Source organism: Lonchura striata, chromosome 24 (assembly GCF_050655825.1).
Source record: "Lonchura striata isolate lonStrDom1 chromosome 24, ASM5065582v1, whole genome shotgun sequence".
Lineage (NCBI taxonomy): Eukaryota > Metazoa > Chordata > Aves > Passeriformes > Estrildidae > Lonchura > Lonchura striata.
Genome location: NC_140726.1, coordinates 4,711,763 through 4,733,490, shown reverse-complemented (window position 1 = coordinate 4,733,490; position 21,728 = coordinate 4,711,763). Strand labels below are relative to the sequence as shown.

At 43.5% G+C, this 21,728-nt stretch overlaps 1 protein-coding gene across 3 annotated transcripts; it reads left to right on the top strand.

Moving 5' to 3' along the window:
* The first annotated feature begins 165 nt into the window (after window positions 1-165).
* Window positions 166-21,471, top strand: JHY (junctional cadherin complex regulator). 3 transcript variants are annotated; one of them, XM_085560200.1, is made up of 11 exons: window positions 166-243; window positions 1,778-1,974; window positions 2,391-2,785; window positions 4,908-5,391; window positions 9,910-10,020; window positions 12,856-13,370; window positions 14,133-14,388; window positions 16,163-16,243; window positions 16,850-16,975; window positions 17,709-17,906; window positions 18,127-21,471. In XM_085560200.1, the coding sequence occupies exons 3-10, from the start codon at window positions 2,421-2,423 to the stop codon at window positions 17,904-17,906; spliced, it is 2,136 nt and encodes a 711-aa protein (XP_085416326.1). In that variant the 5' UTR covers window positions 166-243; window positions 1,778-1,974; window positions 2,391-2,420; the 3' UTR covers window positions 18,127-21,471. The 3 variants fall into 3 exon arrangements, with proteins under 3 accessions (XP_085416326.1, XP_085416327.1, XP_085416328.1); XM_085560201.1 differs by lacking the exon at window positions 9,910-10,020 and having other exon boundaries at window positions 18,127-19,082; XM_085560202.1 differs by lacking the exon at window positions 18,127-21,471 and having other exon boundaries at window positions 17,685-17,852.
* Window positions 21,472-21,728: the final 257 nt, after the last annotated feature.

Sequence of the window (21,728 nt, the reverse complement as noted above, 5' to 3'; positions counted from 1 at the left end):
TGGAAACAATTCCGTTTTCCAATGGAAACAATTCCGTTTGTCACTGGAAAGCGGCTGCTCCCGGGCGCTACCACAGCGCCCGCGGCAGGGGGGGGGGGGCCCGCGCTCCCCCCGCGGCCCGCGGCCGGTGGGTCGGCCGGCGTCCCCGGGGTTGCCGCGGCAACGGGAACGGCGCGGCCCGGCCCGGAGCGGCACCGGGACCGGGACCGGGACCGGGACAGGGACAGGGACCGGGACACGGCGGTGAGAGGGACAGGGACACAGAACAGGAGAGAGGGACACGGGGGCAGAGAGGGTGAGAGGGACAGGGACATGGTAGAGGGGACAGAGGACAAGGACACGGGGCAGGGACACGGGAATGGGACACAGGACAGGGACAGGGACACGGGAACGGTGGTCAGAGGGACAGGGACAGGGACATGGGACAGGGATACGGGACAGGGACACAGGACAGGGACAGGGACACGGGACAGGGACAGGGACACGGGACAGGGACAGGGATGGGGACAGGGACACAGGACAGGGACACGGGACAGGGACAGGGACACGAGACAGGGACAGGGATGGGGACAGGGACACAGGACAGGGACACGGGACAGGGACAGGGACACAGGACAGGGACATGGGACAGGGACAGGGACACGAGACAGGGACAGGGACATGGGACAGGGACATGGGACAGGGACAGGGACACGAGACAGGGACAGGGACACGAGACAGGGACAGGGATGGGGACAGGGACACAGGACAGGGACACGGGACAGGGACAGGGACAGGGACAGGGACAGGGACACAGGACAGGGACACGGGACACAGACACGAAACAGGGACAGGGACATGGAACAGGGACATGGGAGAGGGGATGGAGGAGTGAGACACGGGACACCAGGGGATGGGGGACTGGGAGAGGGGACAGGGGTGAGGGACAGGGACATGGGAACAGGGACAGCAGGTAAGGGGATATGGAAGAGGGGATCATGGATGCCAGGACCAGGGACAGGGGACTGGGACAGAATGAACAGGGATGGGGAGGGGGGACAGGGACAGGGGGTGAGGGAAAGGGGACAGGGAACTGGGACAGTGGACAGGGCACATGAGAGAGGAGATAGGGATGGGGGAAGTGGGAAAGGGGACAGGAGAGCAGGGGCAGGTGATGGGCTGTGGGTGAGGACACTGGGCACAGGGGACATAGGAGTGGGTGAGGGACATGGAAGAAGGGAACAGGAGAGGGGACTGGGGCTGAGAGGAGGCAGGGACAGGGAGCTGGGGACAGGGGAGGCCTTGGGGACACAGTGGCTTTCCTTTGGGACTGAGGTCCTGCTCCAGGCCAGGAGATTCCCCCTTCCCTGCCCATCCCAGGCCCTGCTCCCAGGGCTGCCGTGATCACTGATGGGAGCAGGGGACACGGGACACACAGGGGACACAGGCACACAGGACACACAGGGTACACAGGACACACAGGGCACACAGGACACACAGGGCACACAGGACACACAGGGGACACAGGGAATTCAGGGGACACAGGACACACAGGACACACAGGACACACAGGGGACACAGGCACACAGGACACACAGACACACAGGACACACAGGGCACACAGGACACACAGGGGACACAGGCACACAGGACACACAGGGGACACAGGGAACTCAGGGAACTCAGGGGACACAGGACACACAGGACACACAGGGGACTGTCCAGGTGTCAGGGCTGCCTGCAGGGTGAACTTGGCTGTGAGCAGCAGGACAAAATATCCGAAATTCTTTATCCCCAGGCACTGCAATGATTCTGCCTGTGCACCTCTGACCGTGCTGGCACTGATGCACGTCTCAGCACAGAACATCTCAGCACAGAACATCTCAGCACAGAACATCTCAGCACAGAACACCTCAGAACACTCCTTTTCCTCCCTCCCACTTCAACTCAGGAATATCTGGCAGTGCAAACGACTTCTGACCACTTCAGCCAAGTGTAAGGAAAAAAACTCTCATCCCAATTTAGTCAGAGCTCCAGTTCTCCCTGTGCTCCCTGACACACCTTCTTGCTGATTTTACATGGCCAGAGGGCATAAAGTTGCATGAAGAGAACAAATAATATTAATTTTAACTCTCAAAGTTAACAGATGCTTTGCCTCAGCTTAGTTTTCTTTGTCACAAGCTGGTTTTGCATTATTTATTACCACAAATAACTGAGATTTCATAGCAGTAAATTCTGTGTTTGATATGTAGAGATCTTGACATTATTGCTTAAAGGGAAATCAGTGGGACAGATGAGAATAGAGAATTGTTTGAACAATAGAAGGTCAAATTCTGAGCCTAAGCCAATGGTAGCACCCAAATGCAGCTTTTAAATTGTATTAAAATGTTTTATGTGTTCTCCAAATGCAGGGCTGGTGTGAGCCATCAGTGCAAAACGGGATGAATCCTTCAAACATGAAATACATTTCAGTCTCTTCCCCACCCACTTACACCACAAATAACATTGACGTCCCTCCAAAAATCCTCGTGCCTCCCATTTTCCAACCTGCGAGCTGGGAAAGGGAAAGGAGCTCTGCCTCCAGTCTGGAGGATTCCCAGGATTCTGACTCGGAGAGCCTGGAAAAGGAGAGGCAGTACCAGCTGGCACTCCTGGAAAATCAGGAGCTGGTAGGGCAGGATGCTGGTGACATCCTGGAGGATGACGTAGTGGAAGAGGACAGCTTGGAGGAGATGAGTTCTGAAGAGAAAGAAGCTGAGTATGACACAAAAATGAAAGGAAAACCAAAGATTTATGGCAGTGGAAGGTAAGGCAAAAACTTTAGTGGAGTAGAATGATTCTGACACTTTTAACCTGATGTTCCTCAAGGCCACATTTAAACAACCTTTAAGAAAGCATTAACTCGGTACATAAAATAAAATTGAATTTCCTGTCATATGCATGGAAGGTTTAACCCTGGATAAATTGGGAATAATTCTTGAGTTTAAAGAGATTACATTAAACCCGAAGTAATAACAATGTGCAGTTTCAATTTAATAGTCTACTTAAAATAAAATGACAAACAAATGAAGGCTAAATGATTAATAGCATGCTTTTATTCACCTCCTCAACAAGCAAAATGGCCAGTTATTGAATATTTTATTGTGAGTGCAAATGATGTTAATTGTACTAGAAACATGCTCTAATTTTTAGTAATTTTTTTGGACTGAATACTGTGCTGAATGTGAGGCTCTTCATTAAATGGAAATTTGATTTTATTTTGTTTGAACTCAGCCCAGTAAGTACTCCAGTGCAGTCCATTAAGCAGAGCAAATATCACAGCACATACATATGAAACCCCCTCTCTACATCCATTACCAACCTCGGAATTTGAAGAGGAAATGCTGCAGCTGTTGTCTGCTCACCACACTTTTGTTGAGGAGCACCGAGTCCATCCAACCTCCCCACGGAGCTGGGGGCAGGAATAAAAGGTGCCCTTTTTTTGTCTGGGGATGATTAGGGATGAAGGAGCTCTTCACACTCATTTTGTCCCCGCGCAGTGACCTGGGCTGAGTCCCACAACTGGGTTCTGTGCACACATTTCAGCACAAAGGGACTCTTTAGCATTGTCCTCTGCCATTTCAATCATTGCAATTAGCTCACATATTTCTGTACTCACTTCAAAACAGCCTCACCTCCAGTGCTGTTTACCTGCAGCCTCTGCCAGCTGGGAAAAATGATGTTTTCCCTGGTGGAAATCAGCTCCAGGAGGCCGTGGCAGCCATGCTCACCTGGAAAGCAAAGACAAACTTATTTTGTTGTTATTATTGATCTTTGTGTTATGATTATTTCGTTATTAGGAGCCACTTGAAATATAGGCAGAGGCATGTAACTCATTGAGAAACGATGAATAAATGATTTAATTTTTTTTTTAATATCATTAACAAGGCCACAGGTTGGGGAATCCAGCAGATTTCTTTACCAGGAGCTGAAGAATCAACCAGGTTTCAGTGCCTGTAGTGTTCTTTGGCAGAGTCACCAAGAAACCAGGGCTGTACTGCAGGTCCAGGGAAGAAAAAATTGTGTTAAAAGCATTTTTTTTTCTCCCACATTCCTTCCTCCTGCCACTACCTGCACATCTCCTGGAATCCTGTTTGGATGGATTTGACTCCTGCAGTTGGTTTTCCTCCCATTGGATCAGATCTTAAATCAGAAATTGGATCAATTGAGGATTTTTTAAGGCAGAGCATCTGGCTTTGCTTTATGACAAATGTAACTCAGAGTAATAATTTAGCCACTTGTTAAAAAAATTTGTCAAACACAGACTTCTCATTTACGTTTTTCTACTCTTCTCGAATCACTGCCTGATTTTTAATAAAAAGTGATTTTACATCTTTTGTAGAAAGAGTTTTTTAATCAAAGCATCAGGATGTTTCAGAGAAAATAAGAACACAGAGTTGGAAGCTGTTCTTGCTTAGACAGTCTCAAAAGGACACTTGAAAAACTGATTTTACTGGGGATTTCACTTTTATTTCACTCTGCAGAGCCTTTGAAGAAGGAACAACACAATTTGTAGACTATATAATCTGCCATTTATAGACTATATAATTTTTAAGGAGACAACAGAACAATGCAATTTATCATTTCACCTTTTAGCTGATTCTACTAGGATTTAAAAAATTCTGTGCCAAATTTAGGATAATGATTGTACTGCTCTGTGATCTGAGTGTTAGACCAATTTATCACTCACTGATGATGGAAATTAAAAAGGAAGTCCTGCCTAAATTTTCTACCAAAAAATCCTTGATAAAACTGTTCTGATCCTGGTCTCATACTGAATGCACTGAAATAATTCATTTGGCCATGACAGGACATCTGTTTGCACACTGAAATAATACAGAATTTGTACAATTTATGCAGAAATAATTTGGTGTTTGTTTTTTAATTAGGAAAAAGCTGCCTCTGGATGAATATTCCAGCCTGAGGTACAATCCTCATTGGAAGAGTGCAAAAATGGGAGCAGATTTTTTTGAGGCAGAGAAGACATCCCAAATTTTTGGAGGAAGCAGTGAGGACTTTTCACTGGATTCATTTTATCTCCATTGTGATGGCTCCTCAGAAAATAATCAACAGGAGGCAAAGACCCAGGATTCACTGCCAGGGTTTGGTCCCGAATTATTCAGTTTTTATGGAGAAAATGTGGCCAGCAACAAACCTGTTGGGCCACAAGCCAAAAGGAAGGAACCTGCAGATGGATTTCATTCCAAAGATAATCCTGGCCGTGCTTTTCCTCCCCAGAATCAACAGGATCCACCCCAAAAAGCAAAAAAAAACTTTGTGAAAAAAAACAAACGGACTTTGGGGTTACACTCAGAGAAGATTAATTCCTATCTTGAGCTGCACAATAAAAAGCAGCAAGTTCTTCAAGGGCAGGTGGGTAAATTTATAAATTCCCTAATTTCTCTAGATTAGGTCTGTCCAGTGTTGAACTCTGAGCTTTGCAGAGGGGAGAGGCAGATTTGAAATCCATCATGCAAGTAAGTGCCAGCTCTGGTTTTCCAGGGAGAATCTTGTTCACCCTTTATGGAATAATTGACAAATCTCCAGCTGCTGCCAAGCCCAGTGGTGGCCACGTTCCAGCTGCCTGTTCCTGGCCAGGAAAGTGTCACAGATGTCACCCTGCTTCTTAATCTTGATGCTAAGGAAATTCTGTCTTCCTTCCTGGCATCTGCACTGCCCCTTATCAGTGGCTCTTTTTATGCTGCCTCTCATTTTTATTGCTTGTCTAACATGAGTTTGACAATTAATCTCTCTGCTATGCCTTATTCCAGGTTTTTCTCAGTGGAGCAAATGCAAAGTTGGTTAGAAGGAACCTTTGAAGCCCATCCATGGGCAGGGACCCCCCCACTGTCCCAGGTGCTCCAAGCCCCATCCAGCCTGGCCTTGGGCACTGCCAGGGATCCAGGGGCAGCCCCAGCTGCTCTGGGAATTCCATCCCAGGGCCTGCTCACCCTGCCAGGGAACAATTCCTGCCCAAAATCCCACCCATCCCTGCCCCCTGGCAGTGGGAGCCATTCCCTGGGTCCTGTCCTTCCATGCCTTGTCCCCAGTCCCTCTCCAGCTCTCCTGGAGACCCTTCAGACCCTGGAATGGCTCTGAGCTCTCCCTGGATCCTTCCCTTCTCCAGGGGAACATTCCCGGGGCTCTGAGCTCTGCCTGGATCCTTCCCTTCTCCAGGGGAACATTCCCAGGGCTCTGAGCTCTGCCTGGATCCTTCCCTTCTCCAGGGGAACATTCCCAGGGCTCTGAGATCTGCCTGGATCCTTCCCTTCTCCAGGGGAACATTCCCAGGGCTCTGAGCTCTCCCTGGATCCTTCCCTTCTCCATGGGAACATTCCCAGGGCTCTGAGGATTCCCTGGATCCTTTCCTTCTCCAGGGGAACATTCCCAGGGCTCTGAGCCCTCCCTGGATCCTTCCCTTCTCCAGGGGAACATTCCCAGGGCTCTGAGGATTCCCTGGATCCTTCCCTTCTCCAGGGGAACATTCCCAGGGCTCTGAGGATTCCCTGGATCCTTCCCTTCTCCAGGGGAACATTCCCAGGGCTCTGAGCCCTCCCTGGACCCTTCCCTTCTCCAGGGAACATTCCCAGGGCTCTGAGCTCTCCCTGCATCCTTCCCTTCTCCAGGGAACATTCCCAGGGCTCTGAGCTCTCCCTGGATCCTTCCCTTCTCCATGGGAACATTCCCAGCTCTCCCAGCCTGGCTCCAAGGGGCTCCAGCCCTGCAGCAGCTCCGTGGTTTCCTCTGGGCTGTGCTTGGCCTGGAGCTCCATGAGGTTTCCATGGGCTGATGTCCCAAGGCTGTCAGGATCCCAGACCAAATTTGACGCTGGACATCAGCACTCGTGTCTGGAAGTTCTGACTGTGCACAGTCTCAGCCAACTTGTGGCAAGATTCGAGAGGAAATGTAATTACACTTCCTAATGAACCATTAGAAACGAGTTCATTGCTTTTCCTTGCTACTTATTATGCATAATGGGAAGGGGGGTGGGGGTCACTGAATCACTCCACACAGAAAATTCTTACCTTGGGAACCTCCAGGGACGTTGTGCTTCAATTGACACCTCTGCCAAGGCTAATGAAGAGTTGACACAACATTAGAGGGAATTTTCTGACTTCGTTCCAGTGGCAGGAATGATGGACAGGATTTTCTTTTTTTCTAGTAGAGCTATTAAGAGCACTTGTTTTTTTCAGTTCTAATTTGGATGATGGTAAAAATAATGAGTGTGGATGGATGCTAATTAGAGATATGTTGATATGATTATGTTTGCTATTCAGGGAATTCTGGAAATCTTTCCTGTCTAAGTGTTGGAGCCAGGGATCACGACTTCATTGTGCAGACAAATGAACAAAAATATGGATTAGGCAAAGGAATCAGTTAAAGTCAGGGTTATGAGCTAAAATTATCTTGCTGAAGTGGCCGTGGGGACAGCAGAGAGGTGACACAGCAGGCAGAGGGGGTGTAGGGGGTGTGTTCCTGACTTAGACAAGTTACAGTGAGGTTTTGGGCTTCCCTTCCCTGGAAGTGTTCCAGAACAGGGCTTGGAGCAGCCTGGGATGGTGGAAGGTGTCCCTGGCCATGGCAGAGGGTGGGACAAGATGGGCTTTAAGGTCCCTTCTCACCCAAGCATTCCACAGCTCTGTGATTCCACGAGTGGCATCAACACCTGCTGTCAGCCCCCCGATCTGCTGTGGGACAGGCAGGAGTTACTGATTAATTTACTGTTAATTGACAGTTCATGTACTGATTCCTAACCAACCAGTAAATGAACCCAACCAAGATATCCATGGCTTGGTCGTGTTGGAAGGGATGAAAAAGGTCCTGAGGGGAGGATCGTGGTGGTCCAGGAGCCAACTTTGGTCACCCCACCTGAACAACTCTATCCAAAAGTGCAAAACCACCGAGTACGTGAAGAAACAAATGAGCCACATGTCACCAATCAAACTCTGCTTCCCTAAAATGATTTTTTTCTGAGCTTTGCAGGGGGTTGAAGCTGAATTTATTGATCTGCTCACTGCTGGCTGCCAGGGGCTGTGGTAATGAAATAGTGTTTGCTTTGAGGTCAGGACTTTGTGCACAACTCAGTTAAAATACTTCCAGCCTCGTTCTGCAAGATTTAGATTTACAGATTACAGATTTTCTCTGTGCTGGAGGTACCAAAACCCACCATAAACCCGTGCTGATCTGTATATTTACTAATTCATACAGCATTTTATACAGCACCAAGTCCTTTGCAGCGTTGCCTGATTCCTAAAGAACCCCGTGATGAGTTTCTTTGAGAGAGAGCGAGGCAGAAGGAGAAGCAGTGGCCCAATCTAGCTCAGCTGTGCTCAATCCCAGTTGCTTTCCTACCTCCAAGCCCCTTACTTCAAAGCCAGGAACATAATGTACAATTTTTTAATGGCTCTAGAGCAAGGCACTCAGACTCTCTGTGCACTGAGCCTTCCCTCGGTGTAAACACCTAATCAAGATTGCCTGTGCTTCAACAATAGCAGCCAAATGCAATTTGAGAACCACAAGGCTTTGAAGTCCTCCCTGCAAAAGCTGGTTTGGCAGTCTGGGATAATGACATGCCATGATTGCTGCCTTTGTTGTATCTTTTCAGTGGAGAAGCAATTATGGGCCTCAATTTAACAGAATAGGCATTACACAGCTTATGATTCTCAAAATGCAATTTCATTTGATCATTTTCTCAATTTGATTGGTATTAATAGAATGGTTCACAAAAAAAAAAAAATAATAATGCTGGCAGAGGTTGTGTCCTGTTCCTCTTTCAAAGAGATAATGTAGAAGTATGTTTTACCTGCCCAGCACTCCATCAATGCACTGAGTCAGTTGGTTCCACCAAAAATATCTTATTCACTGCAAATCTGTGTCTGTCCACAGCTCAGGAAAACCAACCTCTGTGGTATTTTTTAATTTTCTTGTGAATTTTCCCAGGGATTTACATTGAATTTGGAGCCATGAGATCACCCATAAATTCATCAATAAACCCTGGCCACCTTTTCTTATCTGCCCTAATCTCTTACCCCCAGAGTGAGAGGCTCAGCTTCTCACATTTTCTTCCCACTGATGATTTTCAGTTGATAATTGAAAATCATCATAAATATCATAAATACCTCCCCACTGCCAGTTGTGCTGTGGTACCACTCTGGGGCAGAGCAGAGATTCCTATCACAGTGACACTGCCCAACACACTTCCACTAAAATACTCCGCAGGATAGTTTGGGACAAAAAATAGAAACTAAAAAATGTTAAAAATTGGATTTCCTGCGGTTTTATAAATTAGAAAAAAAATTATTTCGAGGGAAAAAAATTTGATATATTTACAAGGATTTCACTTGGTTTGTGCAGTGTTAATTGCACAAACTCAAAAAACTTGCTCCAAATAAATTTCCAGCCGTGGTTATGTGGAGCTGGCCTTGTTTGTGGGCTTGTTTTGCCAGGCTCTGTCTATTCCAGACTTGATTTCTGCAGCTCCTCCTGTGCTTTTCTCCCCCATTATTGTGTTTTGCCAGTTTTCCCTGCGAGCCTCTCTTGCTGAGGTGTGTGATTGCTGGCCAGGGATGGTTTCTGCCTGCTTTTCTGTTATTAGGTGCATCCAGAGGAAATGGAGGAGCCCAGACATTTGAGAGTTTCTGTGCTGCGCAATTTTCCTTTCTTTTATTCCTCTTAAAAGTCGAAAGAATCCTCCCTCCCATTCATTGGGTTTTGCTTCTTTTTCTCCTTTAACCATTCCTCTCCTTGTCATAATGCCATAATCTCTCTCCTTGTCATAATGTCATAATTCCATAACGCCAAAATTCAGCTTTTTAATAGGCCACAAATGATTTCTCTTTTTTTTTTTCCCATCCCCTGATTGCTGTGACCACGAACATTCCTGGTTTTTAGGTCACAGATCCTACACCAGTTGTTGAAGAACCACTCCAGAATTTCCCAGCATTCCAGACTGGGAAAATGAAATCTGAAGACAAACGGTACCCAAAAGGACAGCAGCTCAAGGTTCCTTTTTGAGAGAATTGAATAAAGGAAACTCAGTAGAATTTATTATTTTAGAATTTAAAATTTTATAAATTTCGAATTTTTCAGTTGAAATATATCTATAAAATCACCGAATTTGGATGTTTAAAGCTGTCATCTTGTGGCTTTTAAAGTAATTATTACTGACAATAAATCCTTAAATATTTGTCAATAGAAAAGCACTGTAATTTAGTGTATGTGTGCTTTATGTACTAAATAAATTTAAAGCAAAATGCCAAGGAATTATGAGCTGACAGAATCCATTATTGTCTATTTAGGGGATGATTTGGTTTATAATCTAAAATTACAAATTAGTACATGCTCGTGTTTGATGGTTTGGCAGAATTCTGAGCCAGAACTTCCCCATTTCTGCCTGATTTGTCCCCTAAAATTGAAGAGGAGTGAATGAATTGCCATAAACCAGAAAATGCAACCAAATCATCTCCTAAATAAATTCTGTCTCACAATCCTCCTGAACCATCAAACAACCATGTACTAATTTATGATTTTAGATTGTCAACCAAATAATCTTCTAAATCAATTCTCAGAATCCTCCCAAACCACCAAACACAGCCCTGTAGTAATTTATGATTTTAGATTGTCAACCAAATCACTTCCTAAATAAATTTTCACAATCCTCCCAAACCATCAAACACAGCCATGTACTAATTTATGATTTTAGATTATCAACCAAATCATCTCCTAAATAAGTTCTTGGCTCACAATCCTCCCAAACCACCAAACACAGCCATGTACTAATTTATGAATTTAGATTGTCAACCAAATCACCTCCTAAATGAATTCTCAGAATCCTCCCAAACTATAAAACACAACCATGTACTAATTTATAATTTTAGATTATTGACCAAATCATCTCCTGAATAAATTTTCACAATCCTCCGAAACCATCAAACACAGCCGTGCACTAATTTATGATTTTAAATTATCAACCAAATCATCTCCTAAATCAATTCTCAGAATCCTCCGAAACAATTGAACACAACGCTGTACTAATTTATAATTTTAGATTATGAACCAAATAATCTCCTAAATAAATTGTCTCACAATCCTCCCAAACCATCAAAAAGAGCCCTGCACTAATTTATAATTTTATATTGCCAGCCAAATCATCTCCTAAATAAATTCTCACAATCCTCCCAAACCATCAAAGCCTGCACTAATTTATGATTTTAGATTATCAGCCAAATCACCACCCAGACAGATCCTGATTCTGGCAGCAGCCGAACTGGGAGCATTCCCAACCAGACAATTCCTGACCTCCGGCAGCCAGGCCTGCCCGGGGTGAAGCTTCCCCAAACTCCCGCAGCTGGGTGCGTTTCACCCAAATTTGCACAAAAATCTGATTCTTGGGTGCATTTTATGTTGCTGTCGAGGAGGAATGGGAATGAAGAGACTGACTCAGAAGGCTGTTGAGAGTAAAACTCCAATTTATTCAAAATACACTGCTCTTTTACACAGTGCTCCGCAAATCCATTGGTTCTGAAGTGAAAACAACGCAATGCATTGGTGTACAGTGCTTGATGCACAATGATAGAACTTAACTATAAACAATGTGAAAAACAAGAGTGATAAAGAATTATTTGCATTCTTTTCCAGGCTTTTTCCTGGCTAGAAACTCTCAGTTTCTCTGACTGAATCTGAGTCCCACACATTTTATCCTCTGCAGGGGCTGCTCCCGAAGGAACCCCGCAGACAGGAGGGTGGGATGGGGGATTCCAGCCTGACAGGGATTTCTGGCTTGGGAATGGATTTGTGGATTCCATGAAAGGAAATCTGAGTTTTTCCTCCGAGAGGGCAGCACCTGATGCTGTAATTGGAAAATGATGGATTTAAATGAATTTCAGATTTACAGTGTGGCAGTTTGGCTCTAAATAGCAGTCCGGGTGTGCCTGAATTATTGAATTCTGCGTTATGGTTTGCAGGGAGGAGTGCTTGGTTTAGAATAAGGTTATATTTATAATTTCTAGCTTATCATTTTAGAATAGAATATAATTAATTTAATACAATATATGATATGATATGATATGATATGATATGATATGATATGATATGATATGATATAATATAATATAATATAATATAATATAATATAATATAATTAATATAATATAATATAATATAATATAATATAATATAATTTATGGTTATTTTATAATTTATATAATGTTGTTTCTATAATTTATAATTATCTTTCTATATAATTTATAATTCTTTTAGAATTTCTAGAATATAAGATTATTTATACCATTCATTGATATCAGGCTGTTCTACCATGGGCCAGCCTCACAGTGCGTGCAAAGCCATTTTCCCCTGAGTTTTGGCACATAAAAAGCAAGAAGTGATTTGATTTCTGGAGCATTTTTTCCAGGTGGTTGACGGGGAGGCATCGCTCATCCTCAGGTTTGATCTGTGCACTTCAGGGCCCCATTTTTGCACCTCATGCAGATAAAATTCCCTCAACCAACATTTCCCACACCCAATTTGCATCTGCAAGGGCCTGAATTTATAGCCCAAAGCTGAAAATTTGTCTCAGGCCATCCAGCAAAGTTTTGATGCAGAATTATCCATTGAGCAGCACCTAAATTACATCTCCTGTCCTGGACTGAGGGTTCCTTCATAATTTGAATTTTGGGTTAAATCCAGCCATGAGCAGGGTTAGACCCAAGCAGCTCAGAGGGGTTTTGATGTGAGTGATGAAAATTCTGCATGAATATCTCAAAATATCCACAGTGAAATTCACCCGACTCGTTTCAGGAACAGCAGCACGAGTTTTATTTCTGTTTTATTTCCCTGCAGAGGAATAAAACAGAATCCCAGCAGCCTCTCAGTGGAAGAGGAAAAGCTTTCCCAAGGAGTGATGGCCAGGAAGCCCCAGGAGGAGCAGCAGAAGCAAAGCCTCGGGTCCAGCAAACCCCAGAATTTCAGGCTGTTCCCCCCGCAACGAATCCAAATTCTTCTCCTGGCCCAGCAGAAAAATCCCAAAGTGGCTTAAATAATTTCCCAAATTCAATCCTTACCACACCTGCCTCTCATTTTCTCCCAATATTCCAGAATTTTTACCCAGCAGAGGTTTTAAATCCTGAGTATGGCAGTAAGGAGGACAAGAAACACCAGCAGGACTCTCCAGCTGGAATTCCACATCAATTCCCAGCCAGTGCCATCCCTGGGCAGGGTTTTTCCAGGAATAAGAGTGAGCAGGCACATCCAGAATTGGGGAATATTTCATCTGATTTTAATGCGATTTTTCAAGAAAAGGTGAAGGATCAAGCACCGCTTCCAGATTTCAAAAATCATATTCATGAGGATAACAGGTATTGGAATAGTTTGTGCTAAGGATTTAAGTGATAAAATAATAATATCATAACCCTGTGATGCTCAGAAAGGGAACAAATGGACAAGAAAATGCTTTAAAGTCCAAAGTATGAAGTTATTTTGGTACAAACCTGCCATTATAATTTACTTCATTAAATTCATTATAGCTATTGATAATTTACTTCATTAGATTCATTATAGCTTTTGATTTTTAAATATGGCATTGGAAAAGGACAGTTCTGTCCTCCAGGTATGGAGATTTCCACAATTTAAAGTTTTCTTTTAGGAGGCTGGGGGGGAAAGTTTAAAATATAGATAGGAAAGGGCATTGTGCATAAATTAAGAGTTTGTAGCAAAATTTGCAGGGTGGATATCCAGGGTCAGTTCTGTCCCTAAAGGGGAGAGCAGGAAAATCCTCAATTATGTAGAATTTCACCTGTCTTGATTTTAAAAAATGAAGGTTTTATTTCACATAAACAAATAATTCTACCAGTAATCAGCAGGCCTGATCCAAAACCTTTCATTGGCTTCAGCTCCCTTTGCTTGAGGCTGAAATTTCCCCATTTGTGTTTTTTTTTCCATTTATTTTCCATGCACTTGGGTGCAAGCAAAGTAATTTATTGTGAAATCCTCATCATCCCATCTCCCTGCTCCTATATTCCATGTTCAGGTTATTTGCTGAGCTGACTGCTGGGTGTAAATTCAGATTTTTTTCTCTTTCCCCCTCAATTTTGAAGGCCTTTTCCATGTTTTGTTCACAGTTCACCAACAGCTGCTTGCAGAATCTCCCATTTTAGAGAAAAGAAGGAGCAGCATCGGCCAAGAATTTCTGATTTTGATGATTTTGCTGGCACGTGGCTCTGGGGTTTGTTCCCACCTGCCCAGCCCCAGGTACAGAGGGGATCCCAGGGAGATTCAGGAAAAGCTGAAGGAAACCCAAGGAAAATGAGACGAAGCAGCTCAGAAGGATCTCTCCTGCAAAGGGAAAAGCAAAACCAGCCCAAAGCCATCAAAAAGGTGAGAAAATAAATGTGGATTGGGTGGTTTAACATTTCTATTCTCTCTCTAATATTTCTTTTTAATAAACCAAAGGGGTTTTTTTTTAAACCCTATAAATAGGGACTGAGAAATGGTTTGAATCACATGGACACGTAGCAGAGCATTAAAAATCATGGAACAAAGGTAGAAATAGACACTGAAATCATTTTAGAGCAAAGGGATCCACTCGGATCAGTCTGGTTTAGCTCCAGGGACACACAGAGCAGTGTTTGTCCTGTCATTTATCCAGGATAAATAAAATTATTTCGGGTCAGGCTGTTAGTGTGGAGCAGCAGGCAGCCTCAGATCTGAGCCATCCATTATCCCCCTCATGCTCCTTCATTGTCCAGCTCAAACCTCCTGCTTTCCAAGGGATTCCAACCCCAAATCTGGAGGATTTGTAAAGCTAACAGCATAAACATCATCCCAAACCTCCTGATGGTCCTTATTAAAACTTGGATTTTTGTCTCCTCTGCATGCCCCTTGTCCTGGTGCCACCACTCAGCCCAGCTGCAGGGGCACAGCAGAAGGCTGCCCGTGACAAATTCAATGTTTGAGAAGTTTGCTCCAGGTTTCAGGGCAGACAAATAAAGCTGGAATAATGATTTCATGCAGTTTGGCTATTGCTGCCTGAGTGCCTCTAAGAAGAATTAGGATTATTTTGGTAACTGAAGGGCAGATCTCCTTCTCTTTCTGTTCAAACCATTGTTTCTTGTCCCGTGCTTGCAGCAGTTTTCTCACGCTTCACATGTGAGGAATGCACAGAGAATCAGACTGCTTCTGCTGCCAGTAAAATCCAGCTTTTCCTAAAAAACAAATGCACTCATGATCATTGCAGCAAGTGAGAAACCCCTGATTTTGTGGGACACAGCAAAATTAACTCCTCACTGTACCTCAAATTAAAAATTAATGAGTCACAGCAAGTAAGAACAGGGATAGCTGACACAAAGGAAGCTCAAATAGGAAATTTAGTGCACAGAATTAATGTATCCACAGCTAAGTTTAACTTGAACCTGTGTTTTAAAGAAATGCCCATTTTATTTTCTTTTATTTGCATATAGAAATAGGTGTTCCTGCATTACTCTGTGGTTGAAATTACCACAGAGGTGATCACAATGAGCTTCACTGACAAGTTTTTTAAACACAATTCCATTCTAAAAATGTGGCCTTGAAAGAAAATAAAAATATTACGGAGGCATTGGAGTCTTTGTGTGATGTCCTGAAATATTGGAATGGCATCACGCACCTCTCCTCATTCACTGTGCACTTGTAAAGCCTTTGCTGTGCAGAAAAACATGGATTTTTCAGCTGTCTGTGGGCAGATTTGAGAGCAAGGAAAGGTTATTCTCACTAACAGCAATTGCCTGATTTTTGCCACCAAATCAGGCAATTTTATCTGCTTCTCTTACAAAGAATTTCTTTGGAGTCTCATTCTAATCACAGTCAAATGAGTGGCTTTAAGCTGTTTCCAAATAAAGCTCACAAAAGGTCATTTTTGACTGAGAAAATATTACTTTGTGCTTGGCATAATTGGCAATTTCCCACCTGGATCCAAAGAAAATTCAAAGAAAATTCTGTGTCATTTGATTTTTGCCATTAACTCATTCCTGCTGGTCACTTATTTAAAATGAGACTTGCCAGGGTGGGACTGAGATTGCAAATAAAATTCTGAGGTTTCCACTACAAGATTTCCTTGAATTATTCTCTCTGTGAAATCATGTCAAGGAAAATCTGTTTGCTCTTTGGTTTTCAGCTGGGTAGCTCCAAATTCTACTTCAATCTGAGTATGAAGCTTGGAGGCCTTGGACCTGACTATGAAACAATCAAAGAGAAAGTGAGTAAACCAAAAGTGAATTTAGACAGGGGAGAGTGGCAGAGAAATCATAATTTATGATTATCTGGGACTTTATATCCTTGGCTATCTGGAAATCCTACAGGAAAATTCAAATAAAAGCAAAGACAGCTGTGCTGGGGATAATTTTAACCCTCTAATTTTAAAAATCCAGAAAAAGGAATTAATCAGGGCTAACTGCACATCAGGAAATGACACACTCGAGCGGCTGAGTTGTTATTCCCAGCGTAAAGATCCACCAAATGTTCAAAGTGGGAGTAAAAGTTGTGTAAACACAAGAAAATATTTGGCTGCACTCTGGTAAAACGGAGACAGATTGTTCAGGACAGAATAAAGATGGACCTGTCACATTTCTGCTGAGCTCCATCCTCTATTCAGTCCAGGGAAAAGCTCTTAAAAGGGAAAACTAAAAAAAAAACTTAAAAAAAGCTGTGCCATTTATCAGGGCTGCCTGTTGTGTGCTGAGGAGGGATCAATGGCAAAGCCAGGTTGAACAGCAGCAGAGGTGGAAATGGAATATTGGTGGGAAAAGGCTTTCATTGATGGATCCCCCATTGAATTCCAGTCCCCTTTTTCTGCTTTTCTCAGAAAGAAAAGCTAAAGCTGCAGAAGGAATATTCCAGGCAAATTAAGGAATATAACATGAAGAATATTACTGTGCTGCAGAGGTTTTTGCCTGTAAAACCCCAGGTGTCTCCAGGGTGCAGACACAAGGTAAGAGCTGAGTCCCTTCCCAGCTGTTCCTGAGGGGTGGCAAGTGAGGACTGCAGGCTCCAGGACAGAGCTCTGAATTCAATAATATCAGAATTCCTCCATTCCTTGCATTTCTTCCCCAAAAAAAAGACACTAAGAGACAAAACTTGATTGTTTGGGTGGCAAAAAGAGGTTTGGATTCTTTTAGACTTCACTGGCGACATGAGATGATGCAACTTCCACTGGAGACATGAGGTGTTCCCAAATCCCTGCAACAAACAGGCACCAAAACCCACCCCAGGTTAAACCAGGGCTCTGCCAGCTCCAGCATTTCTGTACAACTCTTTCCATTCCCTCTCCAATTCCACGTTCCAGGCATTACTTTGCTTTTTAATTTTGATAGTTAAGTGCATTATGCAGGAGAACCTGAGCTTGTCCTGTTAACCTGCAAAACTCCCTGCCTGAGGGCAAGAGCCTAATGAGGCTGGGGGAAAAATGTTTATAAATTAATAGATTTGTGTTGTTCTTTCTTTTTTCAAATAAAAACGCTTCTTCAGTGTCTAAGGTGGCTTCCAGTGGTGTCAGGAAGCAAATCTTGGGCTGGGTTATGTTCCAGTCACCACTGAAGTATCTGGGATTGAATTCTGTCAGAAACAAGATCAGGAATTTAGACATATCTTAACCCACCTAATTAGTTTTGGAAATATTGGCCAGCTTTTCTCTTCCTCAGTTCCCCCAGTTTTCCTGCTTTTAGGCTCTGGAATATGCCAAGAAGATTCCAAGACCAAAGACCTTCATTGCGAGGCAGCCAGAGCAAGAGGTGAAGGAGGCTGTGCCCCAGGCTCCAGCTGGAACCAGGTTCCCCAAAATCCCATCCCTGGAATCTCTGTGGAGCAGGCACGAGAAGGAGAAGGAAGTTGTGGCTGCTTTCAAAGCCCTTCACATTTTATAGGTATTTTGGGAAATCTCAGGGATCAAGGCAAAATTGCCTCAATTGTTTTATTTTCAGCTGTGACCATCGTATTTTCATTTCCCAGTCTGCTGAAATTTAAACTGGTTTAAGTTTAATTATTTTTAAATATTAGGATTGTACCTATTTTGTTTAATAAATAGTCCATTTGCACTTATATTGTTGTAAATATAATCCTCTGTTCTTTTTCTTTGAAATAAAGGATCTGACAGTTGCATCTTCCAGACCGATCAGCTCTTGGCTTATCACAGCTGGATCATTTTTAAACACAAACAGGCAGACGTATCTACAAAACATTAAAAATAAACTTCTGTTTCATCTGATGATCTTACCACCAGCAACGTTTCTCTTTCTGAAGTGCAGAAGAAACTTTTGGTCAGAAATAAAAGCAAAAATAACCCATTGCTACTAAAAAAGAGAACAAAAATATGCTCCAAACACGGCAGTTGGTAATGACACAATGCTAATTATTTAATTGTTACTCTGTTATCTCTTAGTGAAGAGTTTCCACAAAAAGATCAAAATTTTGAAGCTTCATTTGGGACAAGAAAATTCCAAACAAGTCCTGACTGAGCATGCAGACAATCTGGGATTAGCCAGGAGCAGTTGGAAAATATATTGGGTAACTGAGGATAATTGAGAGCTGCATGTTTGAGAGGAAGCAGCTTTTAACAGATTAAGGCTGTAAAAATAACAACAAACAGATGGGTTTCTTAGGGCGCTTCCATTTCTTTAACTTAGCAAATTATGAATTAAGTCACCATATGAAATGTGATTAGAGCACACAGCGAGGGAATTTGGGCTAAAACCTCCTGGAAAACAGGCTGGATAAAGGAGGAAAAAAAACCCAACCACCTTGTGATGATGTGGAATTGCTTTATCCCATTTATTTGGTTTCTTTTTATGGGGGGTTCCCAATTTAATTTGGGGAAAAGTGGTCCTGATTCTGCCCTTCCTGATGGAGAAGGGACCTGGCCTTGCTTTAAAACCCTTCTGAAGGGCAGGAACTTCTTCAGTCAGCCCTTGGATTCACAGCTGGAAGTTCAGGACATTTTTAGGAATATTGGGACAAACCCAACCAGCATGTGATGATGTGGCATTGCTTTATCCCATTTATTTGGTGTCTGTTTTATGGGGAACTCCCAGTTTAATTTTGGAAAAGCAATCCAAATTCTACCCTTCCTCATAGAGAAGGGACCTGGCTTTGCTTCCAACCCTCCTGAGGGTCAGGAACATTTCCTCCACTGCTGAATCAGCCCCTTGGATTCACAGCTGGAAATTCAGGACATTTTTGGGAATATTGAGACAAACCCAACTACCTTGTGATGATGTGGCATTGCTTTATCCCATTTATTTGGTGTCTCTTTTATGGGGAACTCCCAGTTTAATTTGGGGCAAAGCAATCCCAATTCTGCCCTTCCTTGTGGAGAAGGGACCTGGCTTTGCTTCCAACCCTCCTGAGGGTCAGGAACATTTCCTCCACTGCTGAATCAGCCCCTTGGATTCACAGCTGGAAGTTCAGGACATTTTGGGGAATATTGAGAAATATTAAGAATATTTTGGGAAGCCTTAGAGGAAGAAGCATTGTCCAACATGGGGGCACGGGTCAGGCTGCAGGGGAAATGTTTTCCATGACATTTTTGTCACTTGCAGCATCCAATTCCAGCTTCTGAACAGAACCTTCCTCTTCCTCAGCCTCCTTCCCCCTCTCCTTTGGGCACTGCCAGGCTGGGAAATGGTTCCATGCTCTGCTTTCCTACTTTTATTTTTCAACCAAACTGTAACACTTTGAAGCATTTTTGCTCAGGGCACCTCAACTTGTTGTTCCTGCTTAAAAGTGATAATCCCCCCTTAATCCAAACTTCAAGTGCCTGTTTTAATGAAACCTTCAGATGAATATCAAAGAGCTATTTACTCGTATCTAATATTTTAATTAGATTATATTCTCAATTTAACCCATTAAACCCCCTTTGATGAGCTCCATGTTCAGTGTTTAGCCCCAGATGCTGGAGGTAATGAATATTGGACCTTTGATTTAATGAGAACTTCTGCCTTTCCAGCCTGACTCCCTTTGTATCCCTTTTTTTTTTTTGCTTTTCTGGCCTATAGAATTCATTTAATTGAAGAAGTCTCTTATCACCACACATTAAGGAACCTAAATTAGCATCCCTTTTCTGATGAGAAAATGCAAGCAGACATTTTCTCTTTGATCTGAGGGCCGAGTTGAAGTAGGCAACAGCCCCCTGAAAATGAGCTGATGGCTGCATTATTTGGCTGCCATGCAGATGTGTCCATGTGGTGCAAAATGCTTAATGTCTTAATTGATCGCCTTCCTCCCTAGCTGCCATCCTCCTCCCAGAAATTAGGGGAGAAATCTGTTCATCTGAGGTTTTTTTCCTTAATAAAATAATGAATATTTAGGAAACATGAAAATATTAAACCTGTGCAAAACTTTGATACGATGCTGCATCTGGAGGAGCACATTTTTTATATATGTTATTATCATTTTAATGATAACTTTTTTTATATAAACACTGATGATGGCCATCTCACAAACCATTTAGAAATTCTGTTTTTTCTGCTGTTTTGGAAAGAAAATCTTTCAACCTACCTCAACACAAATTCAGATTTTCCCTGCGCTTCACAGATATGGTGGCACCAAAAAAAGAGACCAATGAGCATCCAGCTGCTTAAAGACAAAGGCCAAAATTTAATGTATTTCAGATGAGGGAGGCAAAATATTTAAATAAAAATCAGCCTTAAATGTTGAATTAAGTATTGAGGGAGAGGCTGAGTGGTGTCACTGAGCATGGAGAGGAGTCTGTGTGCACAACCCAATGGAAATTCCCAACATTTTCTTGGCAACACCTTTCCACTGGGATAATTTCACAATACTTGAGGTTCTGGAAGTGTTGCAGCTGAGATGACTTTCAGTGGGCAAAGCCTTGGTGTCAGTCCTACCTAAAAAACGTTGCTGTAATTACAGCAATGTAATTGTAATGTAATTACATCCTCATTGAGTTTCTTCCAAAAATAACCAAAGTTGGCTTCCCAGCACCTCGCAAAGGCTGCTGGCACCCTCAGGAGCATGAACTCGATCAGTTAAATACATTAAACAAGGGGAAACCTCACAGCCATCATTCCAGCTCTAAAAATAAGATGAGGACTGAAATCAGATAAGGTTTTATCCAAGTCCTGCAGTCCCTGAATGCTTCAAACATCCACCGAGGAGCTCTGCTGTCCCCAAACCAAACACCTGATTGCTGGGATCTCCTGCCAAGGATCCAATCTTGTCCTTGATGCCCAAACCTGAGAGTTTTCCATGTGAGAAAAAGCAGGAATGTGGAAAAGGAGCAGCTCTGGTGTGAGGAGGAGCTGGAGATACACAGAACCCAGCGATGGGCAAGGGCAGGGAGAACATCCTGGTGGGTCAGAACATCCTGGAGCATCCTCGGCTTTGCACAGTGCCAGGTGTGGAGCGGGGAGCTGCAGGTGCTGCTCAGAGCTGGGCTGGGTGCGGGGAGCAGGCAGGTTTGTCCTGCAGCCCCAGCAGAGCCAGCAGCATGCACTGGAGCAGAGAATGCCAGGCTGGGCAGCACTGCAGGGCTTGCAGTGGTTCCAGGAATGGTTTCAGTGGTTTCAGGAATGGTTTCAGTGGTTCCAGGAATGGTTTCAGTGGTTTCAGGAATGGTTTCAGGAATGGTTTCAGGAATGGTTTCAGTGGTTCCAGGAATGGTTTCAGTGGTTTCAGGAATGGTTTCAGGAATGGTTTCAGGAATGGTTTCAGGAGTGGTTTCAGGAATG